This window comes from Symphalangus syndactylus, chromosome 8, assembly GCF_028878055.3.
Source record: "Symphalangus syndactylus isolate Jambi chromosome 8, NHGRI_mSymSyn1-v2.1_pri, whole genome shotgun sequence".
Taxonomy (NCBI): domain Eukaryota; kingdom Metazoa; phylum Chordata; class Mammalia; order Primates; family Hylobatidae; genus Symphalangus; species Symphalangus syndactylus.
Window position 1 is genome coordinate 104659094 of NC_072430.2, and position 19516 is coordinate 104678609.

A 19516-nucleotide genomic window follows, 5' to 3' on the forward strand; every position below is an offset into this window, starting at 1 on the left:
TCCATCTAAAGAGGGCAGTGGCTTCTTGGCTTCAGCCCCTTGTCACCATGTAGGAATGTTGACCAACTGTGGCCAGAAATTCCAGTACTTTAAGAGATGCTAGAGAGCCAGCTTTCAAATGGAATCTTCTAATTTTTAAATGTGGGCAATTAATTTGTAAACGTAATGTGTGGACCAAACAAGACATATGTACTCTGGCTGAAAATGATAGTGAGCCACCTTTTTGTGACCTTTGGTCCCACTGGGTGTCCTGAGACATCATTCAGCAATATGTTGTCTACATTGAGATGAAACTTCCTTTCACTCTCATCATTTAGACAAGTTTTTCACTAGCTCCTCTGTATTCAGAAAGACTATTAGGCACAGATCTGTCTGCCCAGCCACATGGTATTGTAAATGGGGGCCAGGGGGAGCCCCAGTTAAATAATCAAAGCATGATTAGCATAGTTTGGCAGATGATAAACCTGTATGAGTTATAGACTAATTATTAACATCTCAACATTGATATCAGCATAAAAAGATGATGTCTTGGGGCCGGGCGCGGTGGCTCACGCCTGTAATCCAGCACTTTGGGAGGCCGAGGCAGGCAGATCACAAGGTCAGGAGATCAAGACCATCATGGCTAACACGGTAAAACCCCGTCTCTACTAAATATACAAAAAATTAGCCAGGCATGGTGGTGGGCGCCTGTAGTCCCAGCTACTCGGGAGGCTGAGGCAGGAGAATGGTGTGAACTGGGGAGGCGGAGCTTGCAGTGAGCCGAGATCACACCACGGCACTCCAGCCTGGATGAAAGAGTGAGACCCCGTCTCAAAAAAAAAGAAGATAATGACTTTCAGTCCGTCTAAAAAATGGTTTATGATTTGCAGGGAATCTTAACTCTGGATGGATTCTGTACTTCTTTTTGGGCTTTTGCAGTGACTATCTTTTGATATTTTGAATAATAAGAACTCTTAAAATCAGAAATCATATTGTTTGGACCTGCATGTGTGCTGTGAATCTGGTCTAATAAAGCAGTTGATCCTTGTTCAGCCAAGCATAGAATGTGAGTCCGACATGCATGTCATCTTAGATGAACACTTTTTCTTATAACTCAAAATGCTCATCCCAAAGAAATGAAGGCAATTCATATGAGTCGAATTAGAGAGCCACAAGTCTATCTATTGAAAGATCCAGCTTCATATTTAAATCTCATCCTGTGTGTTTGTATTGATTGCTTCTGAGCACCGTAATCTTTTGGGAAACACGTGTATACACACACAGACACACACAGACACAAATCAACCGATAGGCTACTACATCTATTTGAACCTTTAGTTCATCTGAAGATGTGTGAAAATGTTGGAGCCAGAGTACTCCCCAGTGTCTTGTCTATGTGTGCAGGTGCTAAAAAATTCACACGAATCTAGTTCTAGCTAGCCTAACTCACTCTTGAAATTTTTCCATTGGGGACACTTATAGAAAGACCTAAGACACTCTGGGGTAGAACTTCTGTTTCTTTGCTGAATGGAAACATATCTGCAGAGTATCAAAAGCAGAGACATTTTTGGCTCACAAAAAAACTAATAAAGTTAGATTTTTATGTCAGATTCCAATAACACAGCTAGTCACCCTAAGTGAGTATGTGTTAAAGTTCAAGAGGGCTGCTGCTGTTAAAGTTTAATAGTGCAGCACATATAGAATGATTTCTGTTTAGTAGACTTCCTGTCTTTGCAGTATCACTCAGAGAGGGTTTTAATAAGTGTTGTTTTTCAGAGATCGTTGTTCGGAGTAACAGATTTCAAAAGTCTAAATTCTGTAAGTGAGGTCAGACACCAATGGAGAAAATGTAGAGTGGGAGTGTACAGTGAATCAGAAGGGACTGTGTTTGGCTTGGGGATTGGTGGAGTAGGACAGGAGGAACTGGTTGGTTGATAATAGGTACAGAGGGTGAACCCACCTCCATGACCAACTCAGAAAACACAGTCGTGGTCCAACAAAGCAATCAATCTGTGGAGTGAGAACTGATTCCAAGAAATTAGGTTATTTAATATGTTTCAACCTCTGGCCCTAATATATGACTCCTCCTTATTTGGCAGTGGAAATCCTGACTGCTCGTCAGAAGAAAGCAGAAGAACTAAAGAGACTCACTGACCTTGCCAGTCAGATGGCAGAGATGCAGCTGGCCGAACTCAGGGCAGAAATTAAGGTCAGTTCTAAAATATCACAGCCTGAACCCTGAGCCAGAGAGCTGATCCCCATTATGTTTGTTTTGCATCCACAGAGTTCTGCTCTCTGAGGATCTAACATCTACACCCAGCTCTCTTCCACAGGGTGGAAATAGAGAACACAGAAGGGGGAAGACCCACATAATCACTGTCTTTAAGTGTAATGTGCTTTGAAGGAATGTGTTACTCCAAAGGTGAGGTACAGGCTATTTTGTCAGTCAGTAGAGACAGACCCAAATAAAGTAACTTGGCCATGAATTATAGCTGGGATGGGGGATATTATTTTCACCCAGTGTGATTTATATGTATGCATATAAACACATCCACAGGTATATACACACACACGAAGCATGAACGTAGTGTAATGGTGAAGATTAGAAAGCATGCAGTCTGTAGAGATTTCTTTCCTATATTCTTTTCTAGTTTAGTTGCATTTTTATTAAGAATACTACCCATAAATATGTATTTATTAGATTTCTTCATTGACAAGCAACAGAAACTGACCATGGCTAACCTCAAGGACAAGTAGAATTTGACAGGATGTGAGTATAGCTCAGCAAAGCAGAGCCCTGTCTGAAGGCTCAGCTCAACAATTAGGTAGGAACTGGGGTGGCTCTGGTGAAAAAAGAAGCAGTAATCACTAGACTGTCATGGGACCATCAGCCCTGTACCACCCCACTTGGCTCGGATCCCTAAGAGAGAGGCTCTGATTGGCCTCCACTTGGGTCATGTACATCATTTGGCCCAGAGAGGGTGTGACATCTTGATCGCCAGACCCAGCAAGACTATGGATCTTTGAAACTGCATCAGGGTACAGTTACCAGAAGGGGAAATAGTTACCAGGAAGGCAAGTATAAGTATTTACAACAAAATAGGAAGAAATTTTAAAATTCCCCTTATCCACTTTTCCACCCAGTATACTAAACACACACACACACATACACACACACACACACACACACACATACACACGCCTTCCAGCTTCTTACCCACTTCCAGGAAACTAGAGTGGTTACAAGACACAGCTGCTGCTAGCTTTGAAAGTAAGATTGCAAATTGGGGCATAAAACTGCTTGGCAATGATAGACAGTGGCAAGTGACTTTTCAACTCCCTCCCTCCTGGTTGGGGATGAAAGCGGGCCCCATGGGGAAGAGGACCTCATCCGAGGGTGCTGAGGGCATCAGTGGCCTTTCCCTCCTCACCTTCTCTGCTCTGGCCTTTGTGGCCTCCCACCCAGCCAATTGCAGTGGCCTCCACACTAGTCTGTCTGCCTACACTGTCCCCCTCCAGCTCGTACTCCACTAAGACCAGACTTAAACTCCCAAAGCAGATCTGGTTTCCCCAGTTTATCTCCTTCCCCTCAGAAAGAAATTCGCAACTGGACTTCAATATATATTCCAACTTCCATCTCTCTCTACAAAAATCCCAGCTTGTTAGAACATCAAGTAAGAAATACAAAATTGCTAGCTTCCTGATCTATTGAAATCAACTCATCTTCGGAGTTTCATTTCTGCCTATCAAAACGCCACCCATCATAAAATAGTAGCACAGGGTTTGGAGTGAAACAGTCCAGCTGCAAAATTTTCTACTTCTGTGACCTTGGATAAGTTATGTGTTCTCTTAGATTCTTAGAACCCCAATTCCCCCATCTGTAAAACAGAGGTAATAATAGTACTGACTTCATAATACTGTAATCAGATGAAATGAGATTATCTGGTAAGAATTTGCCCATTGCCTTGTAAGTGTTCAATGATTTTTTCAATGTTCCCTCTTACATAACTCTTTCCGCATTGCCCTCAGTAGGAAATAATTTCTTCCTCTTTTATATTCCTAAAGCACCAACCACATTCCACCTTGTATTGTAGTTAATGGTATCTGTTTTCCTTGCCATTGCTAAACTCCCTGGTAAACTCAAGAAGGGACTTGAGTCACAGTTATTTCTGTTATTTCTCACCATGTCTTCTACACATAGATCTTAATTTTAAATGAATTGAAAAATAATCTCTTTCTCACTTCTCTTCACAGCACTTGAAATTCTGCCATTTAAAATTATATTTTCCAGACACTAAAGGCTTTGCGGACATCCCGGTTCCCTATTAAAATAGGAATGGGGGTCTAGGAAGGGCGACATGTTTTCTCTTGATGGTTAATACCTTAGCAGGCACTTGGCCAAACTCAGAAGACCCTGCCAGAATGCAATTCAGAAAATTACTAGGAGGGCGAGGGGTGCTAAAAGGTTAAATAGATGAGTCAGACACACATTCCATGTAGGCCCAAACAAGAGAAACACAGGCCCCTCAAATATTCCCCAGGCAGGAAGATGCTCATTCCCTAGCCAGGTCAGCACTAAGACTGAGCGTGGAGCCTCCCAGCAACAGGGCTGGAAAGATCCCCACCAGGTCAGCACTGCAGTGGACACCGGAAGAGCAGAGTGAACGCATCCATGGGGTGCCTCAGTCATTTCTGTAATCATAGGGTTCCTGCTTTCCATCTCTTTCCTCCAGCACTTTGTCAGCGAGCGTAAATATGACGAGGAGCTCGGGAAAGCTGCCCGGTTCTCCTGTGACATCGAACAGCTGAAGGCCCAAATCATGCTCTGCGGAGAAAGTGAGTTTTGCATATTTGCTAAGTAATTCTGTGTGAGTAACCTTGGTGCTATTTGGAGTTGCTATTGGAAATGTCAGGTGTGCAGTCCCCCCAGGGGGCTAACATGAAGTCTAAAGAGATTTAACGATCTAAGCTCATGACACAAGTCACCAGAAATGTCGAGATTTGAACTTAGAGTCTTCAAATGCCACTGCCCATCAGTAACGCCCCAGGATTTATTAAGTGGAACAGAACAGGTCAACTAGTTTATACCTTTTGCAAACTTTTATTAAGCACTGCCAGTTAAACTGCTTCTCTGATTTCAAACAGCCCTGGTTCTACAGAAATTCGTTAGGCAGAGAGTGAGTCTTCCTAACATGTCTGGGAACAATCAGCTATTGTTGTGCAGGGCCCAGCTGTTGTGCGAGCCCCTCAGCAGTGCCCTGAGCCTCCGCCCTTGGTTCTCCGTGCTGAGTGAGGCTGCAGATAATGAAAGACTTCACTCAGCCATTAGCTTTAGTCTTGTTCCCTATTAAGCCTTAATTAGAGCAGCTAATGTGCAACAAAATTGGCTGCTATATTTTCCCCCTACACCAGCCCACCCACAAGGGGAGGTGGGAATGAGCACTGAAGCGGCTTTAAGGACGGCCTCAAAGAGGAAAGGACTAGTCAATGACGTGGAAACCCACAGCCTCGCAGTTAGCTGAAAAATTAAGATTTGGCTGCACATCCTATTATGATATAATTAACTATACTATACTACACTGCATACATATATAGTAACACAATTTGCTTTTATCACTTCACAATCTATGGTAGACATTTTTTCATATCAATATATTTAACCAGTCATTTCTCTAAATATAATAGATGTCACCGGTTTTCTGGTTGCTGCATTTAGATTGCCTCCAGTTTTTCACCATTAAAATAACACTCTCATCACCTGAGGCCAGGAGTTCGAGGCCAGCCTGGCCAACATGGTAAAACCCCCATCTCTACTAAAAATACAAAAATTAGCTGGGCCTGGTGGCAGGTGCCTGTAAGCCCAACTACTTGGGAGGCTGAGGCAGGAGAATCACTTGAACCTGGACCTGGGAGGTAGAGATTGAAGTCAGTGGAGATCGCACCACTGCACTCCAGCCTGGGCGACAGAGCGAGACTCCATCTCAAAAAATAAATAAATTAATTAATTAAATAACACTGCTGCGAGCATCCTTATCCACACATCCTTGCCAATTTTTTGATTTTCTGACTACATTTTTAAAAATTATTGTTCCCCCCGTACTCTTCCTTATGAAAGAATCTACCTATTTGCCATTCTCTATCCCCAGCTTTTGCCCTACCTCTAAAAAACGGAACTGCCCACCCTCCTTTCCACTTCAGCCCTCAATGAGCAAGACAGTGATGCTGAGTGATGCCCTGTCACCGATCTCAGGGGCGATGGAGAGGTGCCCCTTCACCTCCTTTCCTCCTGAGCACTTCAAGTGCCATCTAGTGGGAGAAATGGTCCCTTACCAAATTCCAGGTGTCCATTCTGAAAGACAGACACCGTAATCATCCAAAGGCCCTTCCTTCTCAGCTTTGTTGAGAGCACATTGAGAACCCACAGGTACTGAACCGGAAATAGTGGACCCTGATCTGCAGACAGTAATGACCCCATGAAACTGAATCTGGTGAGCACAGGAGCCACGGAAATCCCCTGGTCACATTTGGACAGCCCCAGCTTGCTGTCACACCTTCCCAGTACACTGAAGGGACTGGGGATGCGTCCCTGGCCTTTCCATTTCTCCTGTATTGTGATTCCTACTGGTCCCGCCTAATCCTCTAGCAGAACCCTGGGTTTAAATCTGATCCAATGAAGGGAGCAGACAAAATTGCTTTCAAAAATTGGTGACAGTTTTAAGCATCAAAGAAAGGTCTAGCTGGCAGTCAGATTCTGGTGAACTGTGAGAGAGAAGTCGTGGCTTTATCCTTGAATTGATTCCCTCCAGTTCCGATTCAGTGTAATCACATAGAAATCATCCCAGCAGAAACCACCACTTTCAAAACCAGCGGGAATGGTCATAATAAACGCTGAGCAGACCTGCCTGAGCCCTGAGCCCTGAGCTCTGACGGGTGTCTGCCTGATCAGCCTGCCTTGCCTGTAACCTTGGAAGTGGTGCACATCTGCAGTGAGGCTGCCGAAAACGGGGCTGATTAAAGGTGTGATAACGGAGCACTAATGAAATTTACAAGATGCCTTAGGGGCTGGCGGGCCTGGCCCTGTGTTTGGGGGATATGCATGACCCAGAGTAACAGAATTCCTAACATCCAACATCACCCCATTCCCAAGTTCTCAGAACATCGTGGATCTGACAGACCAGAGTGTCCGCATAGCTCCCAGTCTTTCTGTGTCTGCAGTACCAGTTGGTCCAGGGAACTGATCAGGGAAGTGAGAACAGGTTTGGTAATGGGGACTCTACGAGGCAGAGTGCATTTGCAGACAGGGCCAGAGAGGGAACCTTGAGGTTTCATTATCTCTTTTCCCTTGGTGGTTCTTGACCTAAAGAATAATATTTAAGTTGGTCAGATATGTCTTATTTCCTACAAATGTCTCCCAACTTGGATGATTATGCTGTAATCACAGTTCAGTGATTCCCACAAGAGAAATTTGGTTGTTCTCTTAAGCACCAAGATGCCCTTTCAAATAACATCTTTCAAAAGAAAACTTTTTAATGTTTTTGTGGCGCTCCTGGCCAGTTTCTTCATCTTCTTGCGCTTCCTAATGGGTTACTGAGGCAGCAGTGTTGGAGGTGCAGCTCGTAACACTGAGCACTTTCTTATTGCAGTTACACATCCAAAGAACAACTATTCCTCAAGAACTCCCTGCAGCTCCCTGCTGCCTCTGCTGAATGCGCACGCAGCAACCTCTGGGAAACAGAGTAACTTTTCCCGAAAATCATCCACTCACAATAAGCCCTCTGAAGGCAAAGCGGCAAACCCCAAAATGGTGAGCAGTCTCCCCAGCACCACCGACCCCTCTCACCAGGCCATGCCGGCCAACAAGCAGGTAAGCAGACACTGGTGCAGGGTGCCAGGGGAAAAAAAAAAAACCCTGTTTCCAGAGGAAGAAAACAGCAACTACTAGATTCTAGGCCTCCTGGGGTCACACTCAGGCTCCCGCCACCTGCCCTCACCCACTCCCCACCCAGCAGCACTGCCCAACTGGCCTGTTGAGAACTCCCCTGGTCACTCTCCTCCATGCCTCCCAGGTGCTTTCCCACGTGGAGGAAGTGGCCTGCATACACTCTTGACCGCGTGAGGAGAGTCCACCCAAGTGACACGGCTCTTCTCATAGCTAGGACTGCCACCATCCCTGGGGCCCCGAAACCAGTCCACATGTGGAAGGGACCCACAGAGACTCGGGAACAAGACTCAGAACCTGGCCACTGAAACTACTAATGAGAGGAAATCTGGCATTTGTTTTTTAAGATATTTTAATCCCCACTTATGTTTAGCTGATCAACAAAAGGCTAAAGTTAGTGCAGTCTTCTCTTCTCTTGGGATTTCAGTAAGGAAAATACATTTCAAAATGGCATTCTTCATTCTTATCTTCTATGACGTCTAAAGACACAAGTGTCCGAAGAACAATCTTCCTTCTCTCCTTCTGTTTCTCCACTGTATCTTTTGGAGGTGATTTTCCCCTTATCCTTAGAGAATTAACAAAAAATTGGGATCTGCCGGGTGCATTGGCTCACTCCTATAATCCCAGCACTTTGGGAGGCCAAGGTGGGCAGATCACTTGAGGTCAGGAGTTTGAGACCAGCCTGGCCAATGTGGTGAAACCCCATCTCTACTAAAAACACAAAATTTAGCCAGGCATGGTGGTGGGTGCCTGTAACCCCAGTTACTTGGGAGGCTGAGGCAGGAGAATCGCTTGAACCCAGGAGGCAGAGGTTGCAGGGCAGCCTGGGCAACAGAGTGAGACTCCATCTCAAAAAAAAAAGGATCTGATGATATAGAAGTTGGGCATGCTATAAAGATACCTAAGATACCTTTTATCATTTCCAAGAAAAAGTCTTTCTTTTTTTTTTTTTTTTTTTTTTGTAAGTCTTTTAAAATGCTGGTTTTCTAACAGGTGTCTTGTTGGGTTTTGCTGTCTCAGCCTTTGAGAATTCTTATTAATGATATTGACAGGTGTTTCCTCAGGCCCTGAAGTCTTCATGAGCTTTAAGATAGCACTTTGACAAGGAGCATGTTATAATCTCATTAGTTAAAGATCATAATCAAATCTGTTTTTACTTGTAAGTCTAAATATATCTTCACAGTTTTTTTCTTTTTTTTTCTTTTTTTTTTTTTTTTTTGTGGCACAATCTCGGCCCACTGCAGCCTCAACCTCCTGGGCTTAAACAATCCACCAGGCTCAGCCTGCAGGGTAGCTGGGACTACAGGCACGTGCCACCATGCCTGACTAAATTTTTTTGTATAATTTTTGTAGAGATGGGGTTTTGTCATGTTGCTGTCAAATTCCTGGGCTCGAGCGATCCACCTGCTTCAGCCTCCCAAAGTGCTGAGATTACAGGCATGAGCCACCATGCCTGGCCTCTCTGTTCGTTATTAAATACCATGCTAATAATTAAGTCTAAAATTTAGTCTAAGAGTTTCCCTTTTTCATAATTTCTTTAAAAACAAAGGAGGCCAGATTAAGTACTATCTATGTAGATACTTTTTCAGTTCTCTGGTTTAGCAATTTAGGTAATGGCTCATTTAAGTTGAAATCCACTCAAATATCTAAGTCAGAACACTGTAGACCCAGGCAAGAAGGGCCCTTGGACTGGGCCCTGTGTTTTCAAGTAATCCTTCTTGACCCTTCCGCAGCCATGGCCCTCTCTACAGAGTAAGGAATCGGAGAGACCAAGGAGACAGGGCCACTGGAATCTACACTCTTTGTTCTGAAGCATGCTTGCCAGTCAGCACTCGAGATCCTGGGTTACTCTTCCCGGGTGCAAGCCTGCTCACAGGATCTGCCTGGACCACTTTCCTGTATACATCATCTTGAAGATGAATGACACTGCCAGTTTGCACACCCATCCGCCTGAAGGGTGGGAGTGGAGGCGATGCTTAGGTGTGCAGGCTGGAATGTCCACATTCGTGTGTGCAAGTCCCCCTTACAATGTGGGATGGAGCCAGAGATAGGAAAAGACAGTATTCAGACGTATGGTGTGTGAACCCCGAAAATCTGAGACAGGTCTCAGATAACTTAGAAAGTTTATTTTGCCAAGGTTGAGGACATGCACCCGTGACACAGCCTCAGAAGGTCCTGATGACATGTGCCCAAGGTGGTGGGGCACAGCTTGGTTTTGTACATTTTAGGGAAACATGAGACATCAATCCATTTGCGTAAGGTGAACATCAGTTCAGTCCGGAAAGGTGGGACTACTGGAGGCAAAGGCGGACAACTGGAAGCGAGGAGGGGGCTTCCAGGTCTTAGGTAGATAAAAGATAGATGGTTGTATTCTTTTGAGTTTCTGATTAGCCTCTCCAAATGAGACAATCAGATATGCGTTTATCTCGGTGAGCAGAGGGGTGACTTTGAATAGAATGGGAGCCAGGTTTGCCCTAAGCAGTTCCCAGCTTGACTTTTCTCTTCAGCTTAGTGACTTGGGGGCCCCAAGATTTATTTTCCTTTAACAGATGTATGGACCTACATTTGTACCCTTGTTCTAGGCTCTGAATTATTGGGGGTTGGTCTGCCCTAAACCTATACCATCCAGTCACAGTGCACAAATGAAGAACCTTATATATTTGTAACTCATAAAATTTCATGTTTTCGTAAGAGGTTTGATTTTCAAAAAAGGTTTATGTTTATGTTACAACTTAAGAGTCTTGTCAGGAGACAGTATATAAAGTGGGAATAGCTCCACCATTTCCCAACTATAGATAGACCTTGGGCAAGTCCCTGAAACTCCTTATCCTCATCTATAAAATGAAGCACATAATAGCAACTATCTTAAAGGGTGATTCTGATGTTAAATGAGGTAGTGCATGGTGAGGAACTCCATTCAGTGCATGGTAAACACTCAATGAGTGTTGGCTATTACTGACCTTGAGGAGTTCAGAAATCTTTCCCTTGTACAGGAGCTTAATCCATTGCGTCCTTACTACTCATCCATTTACGTTCCTGGTCAGTGATTTGTTGAAGGAATGATTTTTTAATAGAGGCTTCAAAATTTCTTTGCTTATAACTGCAGAAAGTTTAGAAAAACAATGAATTACCTCTGTGAAAATACACCTTATTTCTGCATGCCACCAAGACCTGCCAGATACACTTCATCCCTATATTTGTCCAAGATAATATTTCTGAACTATAAAGATATTTGTTTTGAAATAAATTAGAAAAGCTACTTTAGAGAAGAAAAGTTACAGAATTTTACGTTTTCTTCACGTGCGTAATTAGAATTCCTATGCATGGTTTTGAACAGGAAATTTTCCTTGACCCCTTCGCAGGCCTCGCAACAGGGGCGCCTCACTTTCTCAGCCTGAAGCTCTGAACCCCTCAGGGGAGGGAGAGCATGCAGGTGAGCAGGTGCAGGAGCTAGAGCAAGCACTTTTGGGTGCCGGCAGGATCAAAACTCCATGCAGTCCCACAGCAGCGCCTAGGGTGGTACCCGTGACCCCTGGAGCCCCAGAGGGCATGCGTTACAATGCTCTTTTAGCTTTGCAGTCCAAGGACGGCTTAAGCGTTTAACAGCTCAATAGACCTTCTACTTTTTCATGAAGGCAGAGGGTCAGTGTGACACTTTCTGTATCCTGAGCTCTTGTCCAGCATCCATGAAAAATCAGGTCATATGAACAAATTGAAGGATAGTAAACGCAGGGGATTTTATTGCCAATGAAAGTGGCTCTCAGCAGGAAGGAGAGCTGGAAAATGGGGATGGAGTGGGAACGTATTCTTCCCCTGAAGTCCTGCCATCAAGCAGTCCCGCTAAAGTCAAGCTACTGCTCTCCTACTCAGACTGCAGTCTCCAACATGCAGCTGCTTCTCTTTTCCTGTTCTCTGCTCTGTGCCAGTGGAGCCTGGGATTTTTATGGGTATAGGATGGGGGGTGGGGTGGGCCAGGGGTGGTTTTGGAAAAGGCAACATTTGAGCAGGAAAAGAGGAATGTAAAGTTCTCACTTTGGGCTTGAGAGTGGGGCTTGGCCAGGGACCCCGCCCTTTTTCTGTGTACAATTTCTGTGCCTCCTGTCCCTCTCAGTCTCTACAGAATGTCTCAGAAATCTCCATAGTAGAGGAGCATCATTACTCTGCCCCTGGCTTCTGTTTTATTCTGCTATAGTTTAAGCATCTTTATGAATTTTATTTGACCCAGTTTTTGAACTGTCTGTCTTACGCTTCTGTAACCTCTCTTTCAACATCATTTTCTTGCAGTTCCATTATAAAACAGTCCACTATTCTTTTAAGATTAATAATTTTATCTGCCTGACCTCATCTTCATGTTTTCTGATTCTTCTGGTGTATAAAAAAAAAAAAAAAGCTTACCTGTGGCTTAGAGATTTGGTTTCCCTGATGTCTTTTGGTGTCATCAGTGGCTTGCTGGCATCTGATACTTATGTCTTTTCTTTTTTGGTAGAACGGATCTTCTAACCAAAGACGGAGATTTAATCCACAGTATCATAACAACAGGCTAAATGGGCCTGCCAAGTCGCAGGGCAGTGGGAATGAAGCCGAGCCACTGGGAAAGGGCAACAGCCGCCACGAACACAGAAGACAGCCGCACAACGGCTTCCGGCCCAAAAACAAAGGCGGTGCCAAAAATCAAGAGGCTTCCTTGGGGATGAAGACCCCCGAGGCCCCAGCCCATTCTGAAAAGCCCCGGCGAAGGCAGCACGCTGCAGACACTTCGGAGGCCAGGCCCTTCCGGGGTAGTGTTGGTAGGGTTTCACAGTGCAATCTCTGCCCCACGAGAATAGAAGTTTCCACAGATGCAGCAGTTCTCTCAGTCCCGGCTGTGACGTTGGTGGCCTGAGCTAGGAGGAAAAAGAGCAGTTTTCACTCAGTTTTGGTTCCCTGCCCGAGGTGCTGACCCAGTTCGCTGCCAAAAGAGTGTCAATCAGAATATACAAATCCTGTATGGTTGTGTCATCCTCTCTTAATCATTTTTACTAATTCTAATAATCAGCTCTAGCTTGCTTCATAATTTTCATGGCTTTGCTTGATCTGTTGATGCTTTCTCTCATCAAGACTTTGCAGCATTTTAGCCAGGCAGTATTTACTCATTGTTAGGAAAATCAAGATGTGGCTGCAGATCAGAGGCTCAGTTAGCAACCTGTGTTGTAGCAGTGATGTCAGTCCATTGATCGTCTTTAGAGAGTTAATGTTACAAAAAAGAATTCTTAAGAATCAGACAAACATGATCTGCTGAGGACACATGCGCTTTTGTAGAATTTAACATCTGGTGTTTTTCTGAAAAAATATATATACATATATTGCTTTATTTGAAACAAATTAAAATATGCTGCATTTGACACCTGGCTAGTTTCTTTTATTGATACCCGCCTAGTTATTGAATGTACTGTTTAGTGCTTTCAAAAAAACTGTAGAGATTAGAGGTTGTGGTACAAAGCTCTGTACAATAAATACTGTTTCTGTTGAGACAAGTACTCTTTCAGGAAAAAACAAATATATATATATATATATATATATATATATATATATATATATATGCCCTTTCAATTAGGTTACACAGATAGATGGATATGCACCCTGATCGTCTTAGACACACCATGTGGCAGTTGGGCAGTTGGAAACATTGGTTGCAAGTACCACAAACCTCAGCTGATCCTAGCTTCAACAATAAGAATTTATTGGTTCAGTGAGTGAAAAGTCCAGTTGGTCCAATTTGATCTGGATTTCAGCTCCCATCTCTTTTTTTTTTTTTTTTTTTCTCAGACAGTCTTGCTTTATCACCCAGGTGGAGTGCAATGGCATGATCTCAGCTCACTGCAACCTCCACCTCCTGGGTTCAAGCCATTCTCCTGCCTCGGCCTTCCGAGTAGCTGGGATTACAGGTGTGTGCCACCATGCCCGGCTAATTTTTATATTATTAGTAGAGACAGGATTTCACCATGTTGTCCAAGCTGGTCTTGAACCCCTGACCTCAGGTGATCCACCCACTTTGGCCTCCCAAACTGCTGGGATTACAGGCATGAGCCACTGCACCCGGCCAGCTCCCATCTCTTGATTATCGTAGCTCTCCTTTCCTCCTTGGGTTGACATTGCATTCAGAATGGTGGCAAAGGGCCGCCATGCTCTTAGGACTCAAGTCTATTCTCCACACTGTCCAGAGGAGAGAAGTTATCCTAGTAGCTTCTACATGGAGCAAGTGTCTTTCTCAGAAATCCCAGCAAAGGTCTTGCATACCATTGCTGGTAGGCCTGTCTCTTAAACCAATCATGAAAGCGGGGAGAGAAGTGAATGGGATGAACTAATTTGCATAGACTAATTAGAGCCCACCCCTGGAGCCGGGTGTGGCCATCTTCCCAGAGTTCCTGAGCTAGATGGAGAAGGGGGACTTCTCAGAAAGGGAAAATGGATACCCAATGGCCCAAACCCCAAATAACCCCAGTTCCCCTAACTTTGACTACAGGGCAGTCCAGTTTGGGTGCCGTTTCCGTTGCACTCACGTGTCCTACATACTTGTTGACTACTCACAAGTGCAAATGCTTATTCTCAGCTCAACATTAACATTTTTTCTGGCAACCCAGGTTCACTGGTTCTCTTCTACAGAGCGGCCCTGAGCAGCTGAGCCTGCAAGCCATGCAAGCATCTGTTTCTTCTTTTGCCAAGTACGGGAGGATGTTTGCTGTCTCTGTAGAGAGCTTTCTGAGGTCTCTGGGTGTACCCAGAGATTTAATAGAAATTCTAAATGTTAAGTCACATTCCAGGAAGGAAGGAAGAGTTGTTCGTTCAAATAAGAAAGATGAATGTTCGGCACTGTAGGCCCTGTTTACCCCATCTGAGGCTCTGAATTTATATATTACAAGACAGAAGGATTTTGCACAGTTTTTTATGTAGCAAGATTTTGCTCATCACTGAAAAATGTCAGTGTAAATGTGACCGCTTTAAAGATGAGTCAAGTAATTCTTGGAAGAGGGAAAAAAATGCATTTGCCAGGTCAGGAGTGCACCTGCCTTTGTCAGAGTTGAACCCAACCACTCTTGACCTTGACTCACTCCCTCAGGGTTAAGAAAGCCCAAACACATTCCTGAGCACAGAGCAAACACTCCCATGTCACTGAAAAGAAACAAAAGAATGCTAAAAAGTGCTCAGACCTGATTACATTTTTTCCAATATTTTTTCCCTTTTTTTTGAGACAAGGTCTTGCTCTGTCACCTAGGCTGGAGTGCGTGGTCATGGCTCACTATAGCCTTGACCTCCTGGGCTCAAGCCATCCTCAGCCTCCCAAGTTGCGGGGACTACAGGTGTGCACCACAATGTCCCAGCTGATTTTTTAAATTTTTAGTAGAAACGAGGTCTCACTGTGGTGCCCAGGATGGTCTCGAACTCCTGAGCTCAAGTGATCTTCCTGCTTTGGCCTCCCAAAGTGTTAGAATTACAGGCATGAGCCACCTCGCCTGGCTGGTTTTTGCCTTTCTTATAGACCCTGGGCATGTAAGCATTTATCAATTTGCATTTTTGAAACAGTAATTTCAATATTTTAGTGCCAATGTCAGGCCACTTAAACACTATATTACATATCTTCATCTGTCTGGTGGAACTATTGGTGTGATCCTAGAGAACTGAGTCCTATTCTGCCATTCATTTAAAGTGTTTTAAACTCTAATCTCTCTACTTAATGCACAGTAGTCAGAAGAACAGATTATTCTCTTAAACACTTGCCTAGTAGAGGTTAAAATAGTTTAATACTTATGAAGATCGAATAACTTCAAACTCACATTGTGTCACTTAGATCTTCCACCAAGACTTCATCCGTGAAATCCACGTCTCCCTGTTGGGTTCCCAATTACATTCCAAATTTACATTTCTTTTGAGAATCTCTGCACACTCCAGCTCTGTCCTGTTGATCCTATTCTAGAAGTGCTTAATGCAGCAAGACACAGAAAGTTAAACGCAAATTGCTGCAAAATTCACCCTCAGCGGAGGACTAGAAACACAACATGTCCAATTTAAAGCTCAGTTCGCAAGCAGTTCAATTCTGCTGGCATCAGAAAAGGAGATTCTAATTAAACATTCTTAGGGAAGGACATCAAATGAAGTTAATGGGAAACATTACCAGATTAAAAGCAGTTTTTTGCCAAAGTAACAGATTTGGAAATTCTGACTCTGAAAGCCTTGATTTGAACCTCAAACTTGATTTCACCATGAGAAGTGGGGATCCAGGGCCTGCGCAGTTCTTTTCCTAAACCAGTTCGGTGCTCCCCACCCCCACGCAGGCACAGGTCCGCAATCAGATAGGGAGATGCCTGAATTTCAGGCTACCTTTGGCAAAGCTTTCTTTCTCCCTCCCTCCCTTTGCACGCTGCATCCCACGCTGCCTGCTTAAAGCGCCCTCACGTGTCTACAGATGGTAAAATGTTTATTTCTCAACAGACATTCCAGTGATAGCATCCAATGACCTATGTAACGGCACCTTTTTTTGCTGTACTTGTTTTTTGAGATGGAGTCTCGCTCTGTTGCCCAGGCTGGAGTGCAGTGGCGCGATCTCGGCTCACTGCAAGCTCCGCCTTCCGGGTTCACGCCATTCTCCTGCCTCAGCCTCCCGTGTAGCTGGGACTACAGGCGCCCGCCACCACGCCTGGCTGATTTTTTGTATTTTTAGTAGATACAGGGTTTAACCGTGATAGCCAGGATGGTCTTGATCTCCTGACCTCGTGATCCACCCCCCTCGGCCTCCCAAAGTGCTGGGATTACAGGCGTGAGCCACCGCACCCAGCCCCAGTCACTTGTTCTTAAGTTTCTTAAGCAAACTATAAAATAGCAAAAGACCAAAAAAAAAAAAAAAAAAAAAGGAAAAAGAGCAATTCACCTAATACATTGTTCCAGCATTTCCTTGAAAGTACTGAGCCATCTCAATTGCTCTGATTTTGTGAGAAAATTATGAATGCGAAGTCCCAGTGATTCTCTTGTTACTTAGCTAAGAATTTGAAACGTAATTAAAATACTATTCTTTACAATCCATTATGAGGACTTTAAAAATCTTTTTGCTTCTTTAATAAATTCTAACAAAGTTTTGTGTTTATTCTTAGTTTCAAAGAACCAGGTCCCCAGTCCTGGGAGGCTGGTCAGCTGGCCAAGCCCAGTGTTTAATCTCATTATAGCAGCCCCACAGGCAAAGGCACTCCGGTCTGAATCTAGTCTATCTGAGAAATACACAATGCTGCTCTCATCACTCAAGGTTCTTACACATTAATGATTAATTATCAGAAGTCCCTTTGTCTGAGAACTCTGTTTTTTCCCACAGCTCAGAGGAGCTTCTGAGGCTGCCACTAAGTTCCAGTTTCATAGGAAGAATTGCCACAAACAACTTTTACAGAATAATGAGTATATTCTAAAGCAAATTTGTCTGAGAAATTATGTAGACTTCTGGCAAAAAAAAAAAAAAAAAATAGTTCAGAAGTATGACTGTGACAATGGCCAAAGAACTTCTACAGAAAATAGCAGTGTAAAAAGTGCTCCCTGTCAAAAAAAAGAAAAAAAAGTATCCTTTTTTTTTTTTTTTTTTCTTTTTTTTGTGTGTGAGATGGGATTTTATTCTGTAACCCAGGCTGGAGTGCAGTGGTGCAATCACAGCTCACTGCAGCCTCCACCTCCTGGGCTCAAGCGATTCTCCACCCTCAGCCTCCCAAGTAGCTGGGACTAGAGATGCATGCCACCACACCTGACTAATTTTTGTATTTTTAGTAGAGATGGGGTTTCGCCATGGTGTCCAGGCTGGTCTTGAACTTCTGAGCTCAGGCAATCTGCCCACCTTGGCCTCCCAAAGTGCTGAGATTACAGGCTTGAACCATCACGCCCAGCTATCCTGTTTTTAACTTCAGCTACTTAGAATTAAATTTGATTTAATTGTTCCTAGTCCTTTGAAAGAACCCACTTTCTGTAAATTACTATCATTGTGTAAGAAGTCAGCCAATAACATCATTACTCCTCTACCAACACCTGACGTATAGTAGGCACTCGATGAACACTGATTAAAAGAGAGAGAAGATACGAATAGGTGACCAACTCCAATATCTCCAGAAAATTCTGGAGTCTAAATGGCTTGTGCAAAGTAACCCAGTAAAACAATCCTAGAGAAAATAGGAGGAGAGAGCAGAGCAGCTGAAGTAACCGACCCTCAAAGCCACCTGTCTGGATTCAAGCGCTAGCTCCACCACCTCCTGGCTGTGTAAACCTGGGTACATTTCTCAACATCTCCTTACCTTGGTTTTCTCCATGGGTGAATGGGGCAGGTAAATGGAGCTACCTCACAGAGTTGTTATGAGGATCAAATAGTTAATATTTGCAAAGCATTTGGAATAATGCCTGGCACTTTATATAGATTCCAGGCAGGAGACAGTAACCACAGAGTAATTTGCTAGGGAAGCTTCATCAATGTATATGGGGAAGATAGATCGACAGAAATAACTAGTAACAGGAGATTAGCTACTAAAGGTAAGAACTCCGAAGACAACAGGAATAGCTGATACACGGACTAGTCACTACTAGAGGCGAGACAGAGTACCCAAGAAAGGAATAAGCTTGAAAGAGCTTCCCCCCACCCTCAAGGCTGACATTCGGCCTTGTTGGAGAGGGTGCAGCTGTGGCCACTGGAGGGCGGAGCAGCTCGCTGAGGTGTTGCAGGCTGGGGCTGGCAAGCTGGAAGCCACTCAGATTCACCAGGAATACACCTGCAGGGGTGCCATTAAACCTGCTGGGACTCCAGCTGGAACACCAGCAAAACTCACCTGGAAACCACACACAGGGGTGTTGTTGAATTGTCTGTGGAGCCAGCAGGGAGACCCACCCAACAGGAAGCTGCACAAGGCAGTGCTTGCTGAGGGTGAAAGCCACTGGTATTCCACACTGGGACCAAGCACTGCAGCAGCAAGACCCGGGATGCACCCTGAACCCGGAAGAAAAGGGCCCTTCTGCAGTGTCCCACCAGTGACAAAGCTTAACATCATGCCAGCTGGTGAGAGAGAAGCGTTTACAGGGTCCAGCTCTAGTATCACAAGCAGCACAATAAAGAGTGGATTTGGAAGCAAGAGGCAATGAATTGATAACCAACACATCCTTAGTAAGCGCTATAAGAATATTTGATCAGGCCAGGTGCAGTGGCTCATGCCTGTAATCCCAGCACTTTGGGAGGACGAGGTGGGTGGATCACCTGAGGTCAGGAGTTCAAGATCAGCCTGGCCAGCATGGCAAAACCTGTCTCTACCAAAAATACAAAAATTAGCTGGGTGTGGTGGTGGGCCCCAGTAATCCCAGCTACTTGGGAGGCTGAGGCAGGAGAATCGCTTGAACCCGGGAGGCAGAGGTTGCAGTGAGCCAAGATTGCACCACTGCACTCCAGCCTGGGCGACAGAGTGAGACTGTCTCAAAAAAAAAAAAAGTGTTTGATCCATAGAATAAATAGCTATGCAGCAAACAGAAGACTTTAATCCTATCTAGCTCATCTCTGGGAATGGGCGTAACAAGCTCCTATAAGAGCAGACCTAGCGTTGTGCTTAGGGGCCTGGA

At 44.4% G+C, this 19516-nt stretch overlaps 1 protein-coding gene across 13 annotated transcripts in view; it reads left to right on the plus strand.

Moving 5' to 3' along the window:
• SPATS2L (spermatogenesis associated serine rich 2 like) overlaps positions 1–13299 on the plus strand; it is a 172456-nt gene extending 159157 nt beyond the window's left edge. For 9 of the 13 annotated variants that reach the window (XM_055290165.2, XM_063644912.1, XM_055290161.1 and 6 more), the window contains 4 exons: positions 2079–2188; positions 4713–4815; positions 7623–7843; positions 12405–13299. In XM_055290165.2, coding sequence (XP_055146140.1) covers positions 2079–2188; positions 4713–4815; positions 7623–7843; positions 12405–12800 — 830 coding nt within the window. In that variant the 3' untranslated portion in view covers positions 12801–13299. The remainder of the gene's footprint in view (positions 1–2078; positions 2189–4712; positions 4816–7622; positions 7844–12404) is intronic. The other 4 variants (XM_063644909.1, XM_063644910.1, XM_063644906.1 and 1 more) reach the window with 1 other exon arrangement.
• Positions 13300–19516: the final 6217 nt, after the last annotated feature.